The sequence below is a fragment of the Cheilinus undulatus genome, linkage group 12, assembly GCF_018320785.1.
Source record: "Cheilinus undulatus linkage group 12, ASM1832078v1, whole genome shotgun sequence".
NCBI lineage: Eukaryota > Metazoa > Chordata > Actinopteri > Labriformes > Labridae > Cheilinus > Cheilinus undulatus.
This window is the reverse complement of record NC_054876.1, coordinates 1,776,215-1,797,736: the sequence shown is the minus strand read 5'-3', so window position 1 is coordinate 1,797,736 and position 21,522 is coordinate 1,776,215. Positions and strand designations below refer to the sequence as shown.

At 33.0% G+C, this 21,522-nt stretch overlaps 1 protein-coding gene across 1 annotated transcript; it reads left to right on the top strand.

Moving 5' to 3' along the window:
- Window positions 1–1,793: 1,793 nt before the first annotated feature.
- bsx (brain-specific homeobox) lies at window positions 1,794–18,204 on the top strand. Its single transcript, XM_041802100.1, has 3 exons — window positions 1,794–2,046; window positions 7,977–8,167; window positions 17,756–18,204. Exons 1-3 carry the CDS (start codon window positions 1,794–1,796, stop codon window positions 18,014–18,016), a joined length of 705 nt encoding a protein of 234 aa, XP_041658034.1. The 3' UTR covers window positions 18,017–18,204.
- Window positions 18,205–21,522: the final 3,318 nt, after the last annotated feature.

The following is a 21,522-nucleotide window of genomic DNA, read 5'->3' as shown; positions in this document are numbered from 1 at the left end:
ACAGTACTGCTATATTTCTCTGTGTTTGCACACTGCCCTGCAGTCTCATGTCCTTATATGGGCGTATAGGGCCGTTGCTCCATGCTAATAAATGAGCATATGCTTCCGAATAAGGAGAATTCATCGATTTAAGAACAGGAGAGGACAGCTCAGCTGTTTATGATCCATGAATCCCTTGTAGGTTTGGCCTAGAAACTCTGAGAACAAATGTTAGGAAGATCTTAGGCAGGTACTGGTGAATGAGGCCTCGTGATATTATTACTCTTCTCTGCTGCCATATTTGTCTCCCAGCATCACACTGTTCTTCTGTGGGCCGAAGACAGGAGGATTTGTCATTTAGGGCTAAATAATATGTGTATTTTAGATATTCTCAATCAGGCAGTGTTACTCAACCCTGCTCTACCAAAGAGACAAACTGGTGAGAAGTACTTGTGCAAAAACCACAATCTAAGTGGTGAAAAGTGGCAATAAAAATAAGTTAAAAGGGGCAAAATGCTCAAAAAGCAGCAAAAATGTGTGAAAAGGCACAAAAATTGGTGAGAGAAAGTGGCAACAAAAGGACAGAAAGCGCTAAAATCTGGGTGAGAGGTGACAAAAAAAATAGTAACAGGTGGCAAAATTTTCAAAAAGTGGTTAAAAAAAGACAAAAAATGAGTGGAAAGTGACAAAAATAGGCAAAAGGCAGCAAAAGGCCGTAGAATGGGCAAAAAGTAGCAAAGAGTGGCAAAAATAGGGGAAAACAGTTGCATTTAAGGGCAAACTGCAGCTTAAACAGAAAAGTGAAAAGAGGTAAATGTGGGGGAAAAAGCTGCGAAGGTAAAAGCAGGATAAGAGTCAAAAACTGGGCAGAAAGACGTGACAACAGTGGGCTCAAACAGTGAAAATGGGTTTAAAGTGGCTAAAAAACATGCAATAAGGGCAATAAAATTACACAGACAGATGTAAAGGATGACAATAAAAGCCAACCGTATAAGAGTGGGAAACAAACTGATTAATGTGACGGTAATCGATCATTTATTATCTATTCTATTTAAGGTTTTCTGGGGGATCCACGAGGCCCCAGAGCCACAGGTTGAGCATCACTGACAGAAGGTCTTGGTTTTTCTCCCCTCAAAGAAATGATAAATATTATAAAAGATATTCTGGGAAGACCTTTCAGAGATTTTGGAGGACATGTAATAAACCTGAGATGTCACTGATTCAGTCTTATTAATGTCAGCAGCTGAGATTACATGGAGAAATTTAATCCCTTCATCCTGATTTCATCCTAACGATCAGGACCAGACAGTCTCACAGAGGAGCCGTTACTTTTCTAAAGTCATCTAAAGTACTAAAGTTTGTCTCTCTTCATCACTGCCAGCCTCTCTGACTCCAGGTAATATTTCATCTTTATTTATTTTGTGTTTAATCAGAGCTAAAGTCTGCTTCAGTCCGGTGAAGATGAATTGATGCTTCTGAAAAGCCTCACAAACACCAGAATGGTTTCTAAGCGACCACATCAGGACCTCTCCGTCCTGATCCGTCCGCGTCTCAGCCAATCAGAGCGAAGCCCCGCCCATCCACGGCTCTAATTGGCTGAAGTCCAGTCCTGATCTGTGTCTGAATAGCTCCTTGTTGTAAATGTTCCCTCCTGCTGTCATCTAATGTCAGACACACCGAGTCAGTCTCTGCTCAGAGCTCACCCACTCCCACTCTGGTCCACTCTGGTCCACCCTGGTCCACCCTGGTCCACCGTGGTCCCGGAGGCTCCCACTGATGCTCCTGTGAACAAACCCCACAGCCAAACTGTCACCATGAGTCTGAACTACTCTTCCGCGGCGCCCACGCAGAGGTCCACGTCGTTCTTCATCGAGGACATCCTGTTACACAAACCCAAACCTCTGAGGGAGGTCCTGCCCTCTCCTTTCTGCGGATCCCTGGCCTCCCGGGTCCCCCTCCTGGAGTACGGATACCCGCTGATGCCCACCCCGATCCTGGCTCCACACCCGCACCACCCGCTGCACAAACCAGAGCACCACCACCACCACCAGTACTTCTTCACGGCAGGTGAGCGCGCACGAGAGGGACACCTCCATCCTGTCACATGACCATCTGTGGAGAGACGTTTGGTTCTGATCTGTATAGAGACAGGCTGAATATCTTAGGTTTCAGAAAAGGCTCTTAATGACGTTAAAATGAGACCAAATAAATGAGGCCTTCATCCACAGTCAGCTCATCTTTACGCACGAGATCCCCAGAGGATTGACTTTCATGTAAACTTTATTTCTAGAGATCTGTTCATGCAGACACGGAGCACAGGGCTCAACTACACCAGATTTAGAAATATCTGTAGTAAAAGCAGGATAGAAACGTGAATAAAGCTGAGTTAGACAATCAAATACAAAAAACAGGCTGATAATAAAGACGCTGGAGGGATCAAAATATAAACTCTCTGTGGTTCATTTTCTCCCTTTTAAATAGTTTAAAGTGTGAAATCTCCAACATTCTTTTCTGAGGGACTGCTGGTTTAAAAATGTTGATTTTGGAGCAGAAAAAAAAGAGAAAAATACAGAGAAACATCAGCAGGTTCACATAAATACAGGAGAGGTTCAGATATGAGGGATTCAAAAGTGTTCAGTCCTCCAGAGCTCCTCAGACTCAGGTGGACTTCAGACTCAGGTGGACTTCAGACTCAGGTGGACTTCAGACTCAGGTCAAACCGGTCTGCGTCATTTTCTCTTTTCACACTTTAACCTAAAAAACAGGATAACGAGCTGAAAAACATCTAACAACTAGAAAATGATTAAACATGATCAGTCAAACAGCGCTCATAAATAATAAAACAGCCTGGATCATTTTAGGTGTCTGCAGAAACAGGGAAATAAAGACTGACCGGAAGTGAGACCCACTGCGGTGCCATGCGTAAAAAAGTTATGATCAATAAAGTTTGACTAAAATCATCAACAGAGCCGCAACCAGGAGAATCAACGACGCCGTTTAAAAGTGAAGCCTGGCATCCATAAACTTTATTCCACTAAAAATCTCTGAGCTGCATCTAAAGGTTGAGCTGAAGCTCCGCCAACAAATCTACAGTCTGATGTTTTATAGCAGAAGAAACCAACATTCTTTTATTCATTCTTTCTTTAACTGTTATTATTATTATTATTATTTAATTTAAAGCAGAGGAAACCAACATTCTTTTATTCATTCTCTCTTTAACTGTTATTATTATTATTATTTAATTTAAAGCAGAGGAAACCAACATTCTTTTATTCATTCTCTCTTTAACTGTTATTATTATTATTATTATTATTTAATTTAAAGCAGAGGAAACCAACATTCTTTTATTCATTCTCTCTTTAACTGTTATTATTATTATTATTATTATTATTTAATTTAAAGCAGAGGAAACCAACATTCTTTTATTCATTCTCTCTTTAACTGTTATTATTATTATTATTTAATTTAAAGCAGAGGAAACCAACATTCTTTTATTCATTCTCTCTTTAACTGTTATTATTATTATTATTTAATTTAAAGCAGAGGAAACCAACATTCTTTTATTCATTCTCTCTTTAACTGTTATTATTATTATTATTTAATTTAAAGCAGAGGAAACCAACATTCTTTTATTCATTCTTTCTTTAACTGTTATTATTATTATTATTTAATTTAAAGCAGAGGAAACCAACATTCTTTTATTCATTCTTTCTTTAACTGTTATTATTATTATTATTATTTATTTTAAAGCAGAGGAAACCAACATTCTTTTATTCATTCTTTCTTTACCTGTTATTATTATTATTTAATTTAAAGCAGAGGAAACCAACATTCTTTTATTCATTCTCTCTTTAACTGTTATTATTATTATTATTATTATTTAATTTAAAGCAGAGGAAACCAACATTCTTTTATTCATTCTTTCTTTAACTGTTATTATTATTATTATTTAATTTAAAGCAGAGGAAACCAACATTCTTTTATTCATTCTCTCTTTAACTGTTATTATTATTATTATTATTTAATTTAAAGCAGAGGAAACCAACATTCTTTTATTCATTCTTTCTTTACCTGTTATTATTATTATTTAATTTAAAGCAGAGGAAACCAACATTCTTTTATTCATTCTCTCTTTAACTGTTATTATTATTATTATTTAATTTAAAGCAGAGGAAACCAACATTCTTTTATTCATTCTCTCTTTAACTGTTATTATTATTATTATTTAATTTAAAGCAGAGGAAACCAACATTCTTTTATTCATTCTTTCTTTAACTGTTATTATTATTATTATTTAATTTAAAGCAGAGGAAACCAACATTCTTTTATTCATTCTCTCTTTAACTGTTATTATTATTATTATTTAATTTAAAGCAGAGGAAACCAACATTCTTTTATTCATTCTCTCTTTAACTGTTATTATTATTATTATTTAATTTAAAGCAGAGGAAACCAACATTCTTTTATTCATTCTCTCTTTAACTGTTATTATTATTATTATTATTTAATTTAAAGCAGAGGAAACCAACATTCTTTTATTCATTCTCTCTTTAACTGTTATTATTATTATTATTTAATTTAAAGCAGAGGAAACCAACATTCTTTTATTCATTCTCTCTTTAACTGTTATTATTATTATTATTTAATTTAAAGCAGAGGAAACCAACATTCTTTTATTCATTCTCTCTTTAACTGTTATTATTATTATTATTATTATTTAATTTAAAGCAGAGGAAATCAACATTCTTTTATTCATTCTTTCTTTAACTGTTATTATTATTATTATTATTTAATTTAAAGCAGAGGAAACCAACATTCTTTTATTCATTCTCTCTTTAACTGTTATTATTATTATTATTATTTAATTTAAAGCAGAGGAAACCAACATTCTTTTATTCATTCTTTCTTTAACTGTTATTATTATTATTATTATTTATTTTAAAGCAGAGGAAACCAACATTCTTTTATTCATTCTTTCTTTACCTGTTATTATTATTATTATTATTTAATTTAAAGCAGAGGAAACCAACATTCTTTTATTCATTCTTTCTAACTGTTATTATTATTATTATTATTTATTTTAAAGCAGAGGAAACCAACATTCTTTTATTCATTCTTTCTTTAACTGTTATTATTATTATTCATTTATTTTAAAGCAGAGGAAACCAACATTCTTTTATTCATTCTCTCTTTAACTGTTATTATTATTATTATTATTATTTAATTTAAAGCAGAGGAAACCAACATTCTTTTATTCATTCTTTCTTTAACTGTTATTATTATTATTATTATTTATTTTAAAGCAGAGGAAACCAACATTCTTTTATTCATTCTTTCTTTAACTGTTATTATTATTTTTCATTTATTTTAAAGCAGAGGAAACCAACATTCTTTTATTCATTCTTTCTTTAACTGTTATTATTATTATTATTTATTTTAAAGCAGAGGAAACCAACATTCTGTTATTCATTCTTTCTTTAACTGTTATTATTATTATTATTTATTTTAAAGCAGAGGAAACCAACATTCTTTTACACATCCTTCTTTTACTAAGAAAACTGTTAAACTCCTCTTTTAACCAGCATTTTAATATTAAAACACACTCAGAATCACACACACATATTTAAACACACTCAGAAACACACACACATATTAAAACACACTCAGAAACACACACACATATTAAAACACACTCAGAATCACACACACATATTTAAACACACTCAGAAACACACACACATATTTAAACACACTCAGAAACACACACACATATTAAAACACACTCAGAAACACACACACATATTAAAACACACTCAGAAACACACACACATATTAAAACACACTCAGAAACACATGTTTCAAACATTATTTTCATATTTAACCCTGAACATGCAGAACATCTGCACACAGATTTACTCTCAGCTTTTTAAAATGAAAATATGAAACTTAAATTTATCCCCACATTTAAAAACAGGTTTTACCCCTTAAAGCCTGAAAACACAAATTATAGCCACAAAATTCTCTTTTTTGAAACTGAAATTTTTATTTCACTTTTTACTGAAATTAAAAAAAAGAAAGAAAGAAATCCAAATGTAAATAAAATTGAACATTTATTTTCTTGTAACTCATTTGATTCATTCGGTGTTTTTGGTAACTGATAATCCAGCTGAGGGGATTGGTATCATTTATCAGATTGCACTCAGAAGGTTTATTTTAGTAATTCATGATCAATTTGATTAAATAGAGGTATTATAACCGTATGTATCAACTATGATAAAATGACCGGCTTTACGGGGTTAATTGTATTTAAATGAATCTAAATAATAGAGGTGCATTGAAAAGTCCCCTCATCATCCCAGCGTTTATTCCCGTTTCTCCGTGTTTTTACCGTAAATGTCCCGTTTATTTCACGGAAGACTCCCGTCACTTTCACGCGCATAAAGCACGAACACCAGGACTCGTGGCTTTTCTGTTTGTCTGAAGACCCCAGACAGCCTCCTGGACCAGAGCCGGACTGATGAGGACCTGGACGGTCAGAGAAAGACGGACCAGGGATCATGATAGACCAGCACCGAAATATAGACCAGCACCGAAATATAGACCTGCACCACAATATAGACCAGCACCAAAATATAGACCTGCACCACAATATAGACCAGAACCGAAATATAGACCAGCACCACAATATAGACCAGCACCGAAATATAGACCAGCACTGATAGCATTATAATGTACATTTAAGTATTATTATTATTATTATTTTTTTTTTTTTTTTTTTATTATTATTGTTGTTGTTGTTGTTGTTATTGATGATGATGATGATGATGATGATGATAAAGGCTAGCCAGCTGATGTTATGAACACATTATTGTCAGGTTATGTGTGTATATATGTGTGTGTGTGGGTGTGTGTGTGTGTGTGTGTGTGTGTTGTAATCCTGTTTTTATAATAGTAAAAAGCTAATTGTTCAATCATCATTTCCTTTAATGCTCATTTTTATATTATTTTCAATCACAGCCTGTAATGCCGTTTTTTAAATCCAGGTTATTTTGATGTTTTAAACCACAGCATGTGATGATGATGTTTTTAAATGCAGGTTATTTTATTTTCTGATGTTTTTAAATGCAGGTTATTTTATTTTCTGATGTTTTTAAATGCAGGTTATTTTATTTTCTGATGTTTTTAAATGCAGGTTATTTTATTTTCTGATGTTTTTAAATGCAGGTTATTTTATTTTCTGATGTTTTTAAATGCAGGTTATTTTATTTCCTGATATTTTTAAATGCAGGTTATTTTATTTTCTGATGTTTTAAATGCAGGTTATTTTATTTTCTGATGTTTTAAATGTAGGTTATTTTATTTTCTGATGTTTTAAATGTAGGTTATTTTATTTCCTGGTATTTTTAAATGCAGGTTTTTTATTTTCATTATTACCTGCTGTAAAGCTGAGATTGGAGGTCATTTATTTACTGTTTTTAACCGGCTATAATGTTGATAGTTTTATTTGGCGTTTTTTAAATCACAGCCTGTAACAGCCTACTATTTTTAATGGTTTAGTTGAGTTTATTTAGTTTAGTTGAGTTTATTTAGTTTAGTTGAGTTTATTTAGTTTAGTTGAGTTTATTTAGTTTAGTTGAGTTTATTTAGTTTAGTTGAGTTTATTTAGTTTAGTTGAGTTTATTTGGGGACAGTGTACGATGACACTGATCATTCAAACAGGGTAAATGTAGCACCAGATTTAGCGGGTCGCTAATTTCTATTATTGTCCCTCATAAAATTGACACAAAAATACATAACGGCACCAAAACCAAGGGCAGACACCTGGAGGCTATTCCTCTTATTTTTTTATCACAGCCTTTAATGCTGGTATTTTTAACGGAGGTCATCTTTATTTCTTTAAATCGCAGCCAAAAACCCTCATTATTGTTTAAATGAAGGTTATTTTATTATCTTATTCATGCCATTAATGCTGGTTTTCCCGTCATGCTCTGCTGCAGGGATGCAGATGCCGGCGTTGTTCCAGCAGCACGCGGACCTACCGGGGAAGCACTGCCGGCGGAGGAAGGCCCGGACCGTGTTCTCAGACTCTCAGCTGTCCGGTCTGGAGAAAAGGTTCGAGATCCAGAGATACCTGTCCACGCCGGAGAGAGTGGAGCTGGCCACGGCGCTCAGCCTGTCCGAGACTCAGGTACGACAGACCCACGGACACCTAAACACACCCACGGACACCTAAACACACCCACGGACACCTAAACACACCCACGGACACGAAGACACAACCACGGACACGAAGACACAACCACGGACACCTAAACACACCCACGGACACGAAGACACAACCACGGACACGAAGACACAACCACGGACACCTAAACACACCCACGGAGACGTACACACAACCACGGAGACGTAGACAGACCCACGGAGACGTAGACACAACCACGGAGACGTAGACAGACCCACGGAGACGTAGACACAACCACGGAGACGTAGACAGACCCATGGACACGCAGACACAGCTGAGAGGCGTTTTACCAAGAGGCTAGGGCTGGGCAACAAGACCACCTGTGAAAAACTGGGGCTCTTATATATAACAGTGTTTAAATATAACAGTGTTTAAATATAAAAGTGCTTCAATATAAAAGTGCTTCAATATAACAGTGCCTCAATATAACAATGCTTCAATATAACAATGTTTAATATAACAGTGCTTCAATATAACAGTGCTTCAATATAACAGTGCTTCAATATAACAGTGTTTAATATAACAGTGCTTCAATATAACAGTGTTTAATATAACAGTGTTTAATATAACAGTGTTTAATATAACAGTGCTTCAATATAACAGTGCTTCAATATAACAGTGCTTCAATATAACAGTGTTTAATATAACAGTGTTTAATATAACAGTGCTTCAATATAACAGTGCTTCAATATAACAGCGCTTAAATATAACAGTGCTTCAATATAACAGTGATTCAATATAACAGTGCTTCAATATAACAGTGCTTCAATATAACAGTGCTTCAATATAACAGTGCCTCAATATAACAGTGCCTCAATATAACAGTGCTTCAATATAACAGTGTTTAAATATAACAGTACTTCAATATAACAGTGCTTCAATATAACAGTGCTTCAATATAACAGTGCTTCAATATAACAGTGCCTCAATATAACAGTACTTCAATATAACAGTGCTTAAATATAACAGTGCCTCAATATAACAGTGTTTAAATATAACAGTACTTCAATACAACAGTGTTCAATATAACAGTGCTTCAATACAACAGTGCTTAAATATAACAGTACTTCAATACAACAGTGTTCAATATAACAGTGCTTCAATACAACAGTGCTTAAATATAACAGTACTTCAATACAACAGTGTTCAATATAACAGTGTTTAAATATAACAGTGCTTCAATATAACAGTGCTTCAATATAACAGTGCTTCAATATATCAGTGCTTCAATATAACAGTGTTTAAATATAACAGTGCTTCAATATAACAGTGCTTCAGTATAACAGTGCTTCAATATAACAGTGCTTTAATACAACAGTGTTCAATATAACAGTGCTTCAGTACAACAGTGCTTAAATATAACAGTGCTTCAATAGAACAGTGCTTGAATACAACAGTACTTCAATACAACAGTGCTTCAATATAACAGTGTTTAAATATAACAGTGCTTCAATATAACAGTGCTTCAATATAACAGTGCTTCAATATATCAGTGCTTCAATATAACAGTGCTTCAATATAACAGTGCTTCAATATAACAGTGCTTCAATATAACAGTGCCTCAATATAACAGTGCTTCAATATAACAGTGCTTCAATACAACAGTGCTTAAATATAACAGTTCTTCAATACAACAGTGTTCAATATAACAGTGCTTAAATATAACAGTACTTCAATACAACAGTGCTTCAATATAACAGTGTTTAAATATAACAGTGCTTCAATATAACAGCGCTTAAATATAACAGTGTTTAAATATAACAGTGCCTCAATATAACAGTGCTTCAATATAACAGTGCCTCAATATAACAGTGCTTCAATATAACAGTTCTACAATATTACAGTGCTTCAATATAACAGTGCTTCAATATAACAGTGCCTCAATATAACAGTGTTTAAATATAACAGTACTTCAATACAACAGTGCTTCAATATAACAGTGTTTAAATATAATAGTGCTTCAATATAACAGCGCTTAAATATAACAGTGTTTAAATATAACAGTGCCTCAATATAACAGTGCTTCAATATAACAGTGCCTCAATATAACAGTGCTTCAATATAACAGTTCTACAATATTACAGTGCTTCAATATAACAGTGCTTGAATATAACAGTGCCTCAATATAACAGTGTTTAAATATAACAGTACTTCAATACAACAGTGCTTCAATATAACAGTGTTTAAATATAACAGTGCTTCAACATAACAGCGCTTAAATATAACAGTGTTTAAATATAACAGTGCCTCAATATAACAGTGCTTCAATATAACAGTGCCTCAATATAACAGTGCTTCAATATAACAGTTCTACAATATTACAGTGCTTCAATATAACAGTGCTTCAATATAACAGTGCCTCAATATAACAGTGTTTAAATATAACAGTACTTCAATACAACAGTGCTTCAATATAACAGTGTTTAAATATAACAGTGCTTCAATATAACAGTGCTTAAATATAACAGTGTTTAAATATAACAGTGCCTCAATATAACAGTGCTTCAATATAACAGTGCCTCAATATAACAGTGCTTCAATATAACAGTACTTCAATACAACAGTGCTTCAATATAACAGTGCTTCAATACAACAGTGCTTAAATATAACAGTACTTCAATACAACAGTGTTCAATATAACAGTGCTTCAATACAACAGTGCTTAAATATAACAGTACTTCAATACAACAGTGTTCAATATAACAGTGTTTAAATATAACAGTACTTCAATACAACAGTACTTCAATATAACAGTGCCTCAATATAACAGTGCTTCAATATAACAGTACTTCAATACAACAGTGCTTCAATATAACAGTGCTTCAATACAACAGTGCTTAAATATAACAGTACTTCAATACAACAGTGTTCAATATAACAGTGCTTCAATACAACAGTGCTTAAATATAACAGTACTTCAATACAACAGTGTTCAATATAACAGTGTTTAAATATAACAGTACTTCAATACAACAGTACTTCAATATAACAGTGCTTCAATACAACAGTGCTTAAATATAACAGTTCTTCAATACAACAGTGTTCAATATAACAGTGCTTAAATATAACAGTACTTCAATACAACAGTGCTTAAATATAACAGTGTTTAAATATAACAGCGCTTCAATACAACAGTGCTTCAATATAACAGTGTTCAATATAACAGTGCTTCAATACAACAGTGCTTAAATATAACAGTGCTTCAATACAACAGTGTTCAATATAACAGTGCTTCAATACAACAGTGTTCAATATAACAGTGCTTCAATACAACAGTGCTTAAATATAACAGTGCTTCAATACAACAGTGTTCAATATAACAGTGCTTCAATACTACAGTTCAATATAACAGTGCTTCAATACAACAGTGCTTAAATATAACAGTACTTCAATACAACAGTGTTCAATATAACAGTGCTTCAATACAACAGTGCTTAAATATAACAGTATTTCAATACAACAGTGTTTAATATAACAGTGTTTAAATATAACAGTACTTCAATACAACAGTGTTCAATATAACAGTGCTTCAATACAACAGTGTTCAATATAACAGTGCTTCAGTACAACAGTGCTTAAATATAACAGTGCTTCAATATAACAGTGCTTGAATATAACAGTACTTCAATATAACAGTGCTTCAATATAACAGTGTTTAAATATAACAGTGCTTCAATAGAACAGTGCTTCAATAGAACAGTGCTTCAATACAACAGTGCTTAAATATAACAGTTCTTCAATACAACAGTGTTCAATATAACAGTGCTTAAATATAACAGTACTTCAATACAACAGTGCTTCAATATAACAGTGTTTAAATATAACAGTGCTTCAATATAACAGCGCTTAAATATAACAGTGTTTAAATATAACAGTGCCTCAATATAACAGTGCTTCAATATAACAGAGCCTCAATATAACAGTGCTTCAATATAACAGTTCTACAATATTACAGTGCTTCAATATAACAGTGCTTCAATATAACAGTGCCTCAATATAACAGTGTTTAAATATAACAGTGTTTAAATATAACGGCACTTCAATATAACAGTGCCTCAATATAACAGTGCCTCAATATAACAGTGTTTAAATATAACAGTACTTCAATACAACAGTGTTCAATATAACAGTGCTTCAATACAACAGTGCTTAAATATAACAGTACTTCAATACAACAGTGTTCAATATAACAGTGCTTCAATACAACAGTGCTTAAATATAACAGTACTTCAATACAACAGTGTTCAATATAACAGTGTTTAAATACAACAGTGCTTAAATATAACAGTTCTTCAATACAACAGTGTTCAATATAACAGTGCTTAAATATAACAGTACTTCAATACAACAGTGCTTAAATATAACAGTGTTTAAATATAACAGCGCTTCAATATAACAGTGCTTCAATATAACAGTGTTCAATATAACAGTGCTTCAATACAACAGTGCTTAAATATAACAGTACTTCAATACAACAGTGTTCAATATAACAGTGCTTCAATACAACAGTTCAATATAACAGTGCTTCAATACAACAGTGCTTAAATATAACAGTACTTCAATACAACAGTGTTCAATATAACAGTGTTTAAATATAACGGTACTTCAGTACAACAGTGTTCAATATAAAAGTGCTTCAATACAACAGTGTTCAATATAACAGTGCTTCAGTACAACAGTGCTTAAATATAACAGTGCTTCAATAGAACAGTGCTTGAATATAACAGTGTTTAAATATAACAGTGCTTCAATATAACAGTGCTCCAATATAACAATGCTTCAATATAACAGTGCTTCAATATAACAGTGTTTAAATATAACAGTGCTTCAAAATAACAGTGCTTCAATACAACAGTGTTCAATATAACAGTGCTTCAATACTACAGTTCAATATAACAGTGCTTCAATACAACAGTGCTCAAATATAACAGTACTTCAATACAACAGTGTTCAATATAACAGTGCTTCAATACAACAGTGCTTAAATATAACAGTACTTCAATACAACAGTGTTTAATATAACAGTGTTTAAATATAACGGTACTTCAATACAACAGTGTTCAATATAACAGTGCTTCAGTACAACAGTGCTTAAATATAACAGTGCTTCAATATAACAGTGCTTGAATATAACAGTACTTCAATATAACAGTGCTTCAATATAACAGTGTTTAAATATAACAGTGCTTCAATAGAACAGTGCTTCAATACAACAGTGCTTAAATATAACAGTTCTTCAATACAACAGTGTTCAATATAACAGTGCTTAAATATAACAGTACTTCAATACAACAGTGCTTCAATATAACAGTGTTTAAATATAACAGTGCTTCAATATAACAGCGCTTAAATATAACAGTGTTTAAATATAACAGTGCCTCAATATAACAGTGCTTCAATATAACAGAGCCTCAATATAACAGTGCTTCAATATAACAGTTCTACAATATTACAGTGCTTCAATATAACAGTGCTTCAATATAACAGTGCTTCAATATAACAGTTCTACAATATTACAGTGCTTCAATATAACAGTGCCTCAATATAACAGTGCCTCAATATAACAGTGTTTAAATATAACAGTACTTCAATACAACAGTGTTCAATATAACAGTGCTTCAATACAACAGTTCTTAAATATAACAGTACTTCAATACAACAGTGTTCAATATAACAGTGCTTCAATACAACAGTGCTTAAATATAACAGTACTTCAATACAACAGTGTTCAATATAACAGTGTTTAAATACAACAGTGCTTAAATATAACAGTTCTTCAATACAACAGTGTTCAATATAACAGTGCTTAAATATAACAGTACTTCAATACAACAGTGCTTAAATATAACAGTGTTTAAATATAACAGCGCTTCAATATAACAGTGCTTCAATATAACAGTGTTCAATATAACAGTACTTCAATACAACAGTGTTCAATATAACAGTGCTTCAATACAACAGTTCAATATAACAGTGCTTCAATACAACAGTGCTTAAATATAACAGTACTTCAATACAACAGTGTTCAATATAACAGTGTTTAAATATAACGGTACTTCAATACAACAGTGTTCAATATAAAAGTGCTTCAATACAACAGTGTTCAATATAACAGTGCTTCAGTACAACAGTGCTTAAATATAACAGTGCTTCAATAGAACAGTGCTTGAATATAACAGTGTTTAAATATAACAGTGCTTCAATATAACAGTGCTCCAATATAACAGTGCTTCAATATAACAGTGTTTAAATATAACAGTGCTTCAAAATAACAGTGCTTCAATATAACAGTGTTTAAATATAACAGTGCTTCAAAATAACAGTGCTTCAATATAACAGTGTTTAAATATAACAGTGCTTCAAAATAACAGTGCTTCAATATAACAGTGCTTCAATATAACAGTGCCTCAATATAACAGTGCTTCAATATAACAGTGCTTCAATACAACAGTGCTTAAATATAACAGTTCTTCAATACAACAGTGTTCAATATAACAGTGCTTAAATATAACAGTACTTCAATACAACAGTGCTTCAATATAACAGTGTTTAAATATAACAGTGCTTCAATATAACAGTGCTTCAATATAACAATGCTTAAATATAACAGTACTTCAATACAACAGTGTTCAATATAACAGTGTTTAAATATAACAGTACTTCAATACAACAGTGCTTCAATATAACAGTGTTTAAATATAACAGTGCTTCAATATAACAGTGCTTCAATACAACAGTGCTTAAATATAACAGTTCTTCAATACAACAGTGTTCAATATAACAGTGCTTAAATATAACAGTACTTCAATACAACAGTGCTTCAATATAACAGTGTTTAAATATAACAGTGCTTCAATATAACAGTGCTTCAATACAACAATGCTTAAATATAACAGTACTTCAATACAACAGTGTTCAATATAACAGTGCTTCAATACAACAGTGTTCAATATAACAGTGCTTCAATACAACAGTGCTTAAATATAACAGTACTTCAATACAACAGTGCTTCAATATAACAGTGCTTGAATATAACAGTACTTCAATACAACAGTGCTTCAATATAACAGTGCTTGAATATAACAGTACTTCAATACAACAGTGCTTCAATATAACAGTGCTTGAATATAACAGTGCTTCAATATAACAGTGCTTCAATATAACAGTGCTTAAATATAACAGTGCTTAAATATAACAGTGTTTAAATATAACAGCGCTTCAATATAACAGTGCTTCAATATAACAGTGCTTCAATATAACAGTGCTTGAATATAACAGTGCTTCAATATAACAGTGCCTCAATATAACAGTGCTTCAATATAACAATGCTTAAATATAACAGTACTTCAATACAACAGTGTTCAATATAACAGTGCTTAAATATAACAGTGTTTAAATATAACAGCGCTTCAATATAACAGTGCCTCAATATAACAGTGCTTCAATATAACAGTGCTTCAATATAACAGTGCTTCAATATAACAGTGCTTAAATATAACAGTGCTTAAATATAACAGTGTTTAAATATAACAGCGCTTCAATATAACAGTGCTTCAATATAACAGTGCTTCAATATAACAGTGCTTGAATATAACAGTGCTTCAATATAACAGTGCCTCAATATAACAGTGCTTCAATATAACAATGCTTAAATATAACAGTACTTCAATACAACAGTGTTCAATATAACAGTGCTTAAATATAACAGTGTTTAAATATAACAGCGCTTCAATATAACAGTGCCTCAATATAACAGTGCTTAAATATAACAGTGCTTCAATATAACAGTGCTTCAATATAACAGTGCTTAAATATAACAGTGCTTCAATATAACAGTGCTTAAATATAACAGTGCTTCAATATAACAGTGCTTCAATATAACAATGCTTAAATATAACAGTACTTCAATACAACAGTGTTCAATATAACAGTGCTTAAATATAACAGTGTTTAAATATAACAGCGCTTCAATATAACAGTGCCTCAATATAACAGTGCTTCAATATAACAGTGCTTCAATATAACAGTGCTTAACAGTCATTAGAGAGAGACATTATGAATGAACTGATCTGAAAAAATTCTGTCAGGTTGAATGTTCAATGAAACCATCATTTATTGGAGGAATGTACCTACTGACCACCAGATAACGACTGTCAATGTTTAGTTTAAATAGGTTATTTTTTAATTTCATTTTATTTTATATATTTCCTATTTTATTGTATATATATATATTTATATTTATATATATGTATATATATAATTTTATTGTATATGTTTTATTTTATTTTGTTTTAATAATTCTTATTTTATGTTATCTTATTTTATATATTTTATATAATTTCATTTTATTTTATTTTTTATATATAAATGAAGTGTGTGTCTTTATTCAGCTCAGACAGGATTAGTGCCTCAGCCCTAGTCTCAGATCTTCATCATGTGTTTGCTCATTTTTATAAAAGTCACAAAAATAAAAAGTATAGGTTAAAATCAGCAGAAATCAGAACATGTTTAACTGAACATCAATGAAGAAGGAAAACGTTTAAATCAGAGCTGAGGCTGATGTTTGAGTAAACTCAGAGGGATGGGCAGGTTTAGAGGCTCACATTCATTTATCCTCACCGTCAGATGGACACTTTAAAAAAGTCTAATGCTGTGATAGCAGTTAGAAAATTAAAGTTCATTAGAATAAAAGAAAACAACATTTCTGTTTTTAATCCTGGAGGAGGAATGTGAGCTGGCAGAATCTAAGCTGATTTAAGCTGCTCTTCCTCCAGTAATCAGAGTATTTACTGTTTTAAAATGACTTTTAACTTTTATTTCCATGAGATATGGAGATGTTTGTTTTAACAAAAGCTCAAGGTGGAATCCTCCGTGCGTCTCTCATGTTTTAACTGTATTTATAATTCATTTAGATGTGGAGTCGACTCCCAGGATGGATTCTGTGAGGAGGGGGCCGTATGTGGCCCCTAGGCCCCCCTTGAGTTAGAGCATCGTCTATAAAACAAGAGATTTTCTGTTCTAATATCAAACCCCAGACAAACTCCATGAACAGCCTGCTCTTTCTGCCACTGTTTAAATAAATTAGATCACATTCTGTTAGACAGTGATCTACATGGACGATTATGGAGAGATAATAGTGTACATTTTTAAAAAAAACATTTAATTCACCTTTGCTTGAATAGAAACAGATTCATGTTTTTATTTTTTACTTTAAACAATGTAAACTTAACAAATCCAAAAAGGTGAGAATAAATACACACTCTCACAACAAAAATAAGAACACAGAAAAAGAACTAGAAGTTTGAGTGCTTTCACATCTCCAGTCACTAAATGATCCTCATTAAACATCCTGGTATCAGTGGTCGGCTCAGACGCTGCTCCTCGTTTGTCCTGAATGAGTCTGACGTGGCCGTGCTCTTCTTTGTTAGACAGGAGTGATCAGCTTTACTCAGCCCTATATTCACTAATACTGCTGACTTTTGAGTATGTGCTTCTACTGAGGATAATTATTCCCATCATGCCTTGCTGCAGGTGAAAACATGGTTTCAGAACCGGCGTATGAAGCATAAGAAGCAGCTGAGGAAGGCTCAGGATGAGAGGAAGACCCCCGGGGGGGAGATGGACAGGTCTGCAGACAGTGAGAGCGAGCTGACTGACAGTAAGAGCGGCGAGGAGCTGGGCGCTCACGGTCTGCAGCCGGACTCCTTCATCATGGACGAACACGACGAGGATGAAGATGAGGACGAGGTGGACATCGAGGACGACGTCTGCTCTCCAGACCATCTGCTATAGTAGGCTGCTTTATTTCACAGGCAGCAGCAGCAGCAGCAGCAGCAGCAGCAGCTTTATCTCTGTATGATTCTGTACAGGAACTCTGAACTTTGACAAATATACACGAGAATATCATTTTAATATTTATTCTAACATGCCTTTATTGTTTTTTATAAATGAATCTGTATTCAGTCCATTTTCCTGTTGAACCATACAACCACAATATATTATTATTTTTATATTATTATTATTATTATTATTATTATTGATGATGATGATTATTATTATTATTGTTATTATTATTATTATTATTACTAATGATTATTTACAACATTAATGTCTTTTTTGATGATTGTCAAAAAACAGAAAATCATTATAAATTCTTTTAAATTTGTCAATCATTATGTCCTTGTCTGGAGTGTGATGAATTTTGTATTAGTTTAAAGTTTGTAAAACCCATTAACAGATGCAAAGGATGATTAATAGCACTGATTTATTTTTAAAAAATCCAAAATAATGTAAAATTGAGACAACAGTTTGGCCTGATGTCAGCGATATTTGAAACCCTGGTTAATTTTGGAGATTTTCTTTAGTTAATCCTGTTTAATCTCCTTTTGTCACATTTTAAAATTCCCTTATTCACACTTTTCCACTGTTGTAAACTAAGGATAATTGTCATGCTCATTACACGCAGCCGTGCTTTTATTTTCAAGGAAATTAAGGAGCTTCAGGTAGATGGAAGATTATGACATTATGACTTGTTATGGACCGTAAAGGGATAAAGAGAAGACCTAAAAGGGAAATGTTTGATATCATGAGATGAGGACGACTTGTGATTTCTTTTGGACTTGGATCCTACTGGTTTATTTTATATATATATATATATATATATATATATATATATATATATATATATATATATATATATATATGGCTGCCCCATCCTTTGCACTTCAACAACACACTGTTTATAATTGTTCTCCATTTTCACTCTGTCTATATTACATTTTGTTTTTATTATTGTAAATGAGGTTTTAGTCTGAAGCACTGTTGTTAAATGTGTCTGTAAATATGCATTATGTAAAGAATATAAATAATGAATCAACCATCAGCTCTGCTTATTCTTTTAATCTTTAATCATTTTCATAACCACTGACAGAGCGTACATCTGCAGCCAGCTGACAGTGATAACATAAAAGAATAAGTTAAGATAAGATAAGATAAGATGAGTTAAGATAACATAAGATCAGATAAGATAGGATAAGAAAAGATAAGAAAAGATGAGTTAAGATAACATAAGTAAGATAAGTTAAGATAAGAAAAGATAAGATATGATGAGTTAAGATAACATTAGTTAGATAACATAAGATGACATAAGATAAGTTAAGATAAGTTAACATAACATAAGATCAGATAAGATGAGTTAAGATAACATAAGATAAGATGAGTTAAGATACCATAAGTAAGATAAGATAAGATAAGTTAAGATGAGTTAAGATAACATAAGTTCAGATAAGTTAAGTTGAGATAAGATAAGATAAGATAAGATAAGATAAGATAGCATAACAAGATAAATTAGGTTAAGATAAGATACATTTGTATTTATTCTCTATTCTGGGACTTTTTTGACATGAGCTCACAGTAGAGGGCAAAACTAAAATAGGAATAAATAGAACAAGTCAAAAATATCAATAACAATCTGACATGGTCACATTTGAACACCTTCACCTGTGGAAGGACAGAGACCAGACCAGTTAGAAGCACAGATGTGATGACTAGACTGCTGAGTAGATGTTACACATGTGGAATAAAATCATGACGTAAATATTTTAAAGGTAATTGAAGCACAAAGATGTTGATCTCTGGATGGATGACTGAGTCGTCTGTGGGACAGTGAGTATGTCGGAGTGTTCACGTGTGTAAATATCTATAACAGCATCTGTACGCTATCGTAGCTGCATTAGTTCCTGTTGCAGCGCTGAAGTGTTGAGAGTGAGTGTGAATGTGTCCCTCCACGGCTGCCGTAGTCTCATCGGTCATTAAAGTCCAACATGGAGTTGTTTGTGTCTGTGCAAGCCGTTCTGCACCGAGCCTGCACAGACACAAGACCCGACTACACACCTGACCTGGACCAGAGATCCCCTGTGAGTTAGGAGCCTCTTAGAGACCAGCAGTAGGACCACTAGATTAAATAACGTGTGCATGAAGGTGCTGTAATGAGGAGAAAACACCACAGGTGTCATGTTTATCAGAGCTGACAGGTGTACTCTGCTCTCAGTTTCTGAAGGGAGGGGGTGAAACATGGCAACATGAATTCAATATTCCCAGCATTCAATATTCATGATGAATATTCCCTAATATGAGTGGATTTAAAGGATTAATCCGTGCACATGCAGCAGAAGTCCCATGATTGATCTGTAGATGTGTTTTAATGAAGATTGATAAATCATGTGAGGATGAAACATTTAGTCAAAGAGAATATTTACAGGCTTAGGGCTGGGAAATATACTGACTTTTTAAGACATGTTGAAATATTTTAGAATGAGATACACAGCTAGACAATATCATCTATGCTGCTGCTGTTTAAGGAATGTCTGTCAGATCTGACGCTCGGTAAAAAGATAGCAGTAAGAACCAATAAGTTACAGAGCAATGACAAAAACAGAATTTATTTCACTTTTTCAGCAAAATGTCTCATAGCACATTTCCACAAACGTCTCTGTTGCTTTTATGCTCATGTTGAAGCTGTGCAGCTCAGGAGTGACTTTGTGTTACACATCCAGACAGGTATCATGGTTGGCATCAGGACCCTCCACCACCTCCTTAAAAGTAAAGCCCATCTCGTTAGATATTTCTACCTCTCATACTGAACTAAAACTCACCAGATATCCTAGATATCTGCATTTTGAGTAAATTTGAGTTAAACTCACCAGGAGGACGCCATGTTTTGGTCCGTGCTGGTACTGTCAGTGGTGAGTTTAAAAACTCAAAATGCAGATATCTAGCAAGTTTTTAGTTCAATATACATATGAGAGATACAAATATCTAACTAACAATATTAACCTGTCTGATCACGCAGGGTTCCTTTAAAGACCCAAGTATAAAAACATGGCCATCCGTCAAATTTATGCAAAGAGAAATGTTCAGGTTTGGACCTTTGGAGACTAAATAAACCATGGTTGAAGAAAGACAGAGGACAAAACAAACATGTCTATTTCATAGCTACAGAAGGGCGTGCATGCAGACATTCATTCTACTCCCCTTTACTGAGGTAGTATGGACATTTTGGTAAGATCTGTTATCATAAGAAAAGGAGATAAATGCGTCAAAAACTTCAGAAAATGAGTGGGAAACCCTCGTTATCACAGGAAAACTAAGCAGAATTACAGAAGTATGGATTAGTGGCCACTTAGCTTACAACAATTATTTACTCACGGCCCACTAGAGAGAGCTGCATGACCCACTTTTGGGTCCAGACCCACCACTTGAGAACCACTGATGTTTATCACTGATCAGCCCTATCATGT

Bases quoted from the DNA above. Each gene is read 5' to 3' on its own strand.
- bsx (XM_041802100.1), top strand. From the start codon at position 1,794: ATGAGTCTGAACTACTCTTCCGCGGCGCCCACGCAGAGGTCCACGTCG. The intron at 2,047-7,976 runs GTGAGCGCGCAC...GCTCTGCTGCAG, and splicing joins CCAGTACTTCTTCACGGCAG to GGATGCAGATGCCGGCGTTG. The intron at 8,168-17,755 runs GTACGACAGACC...GCCTTGCTGCAG, and splicing joins TCAGCCTGTCCGAGACTCAG to GTGAAAACATGGTTTCAGAA.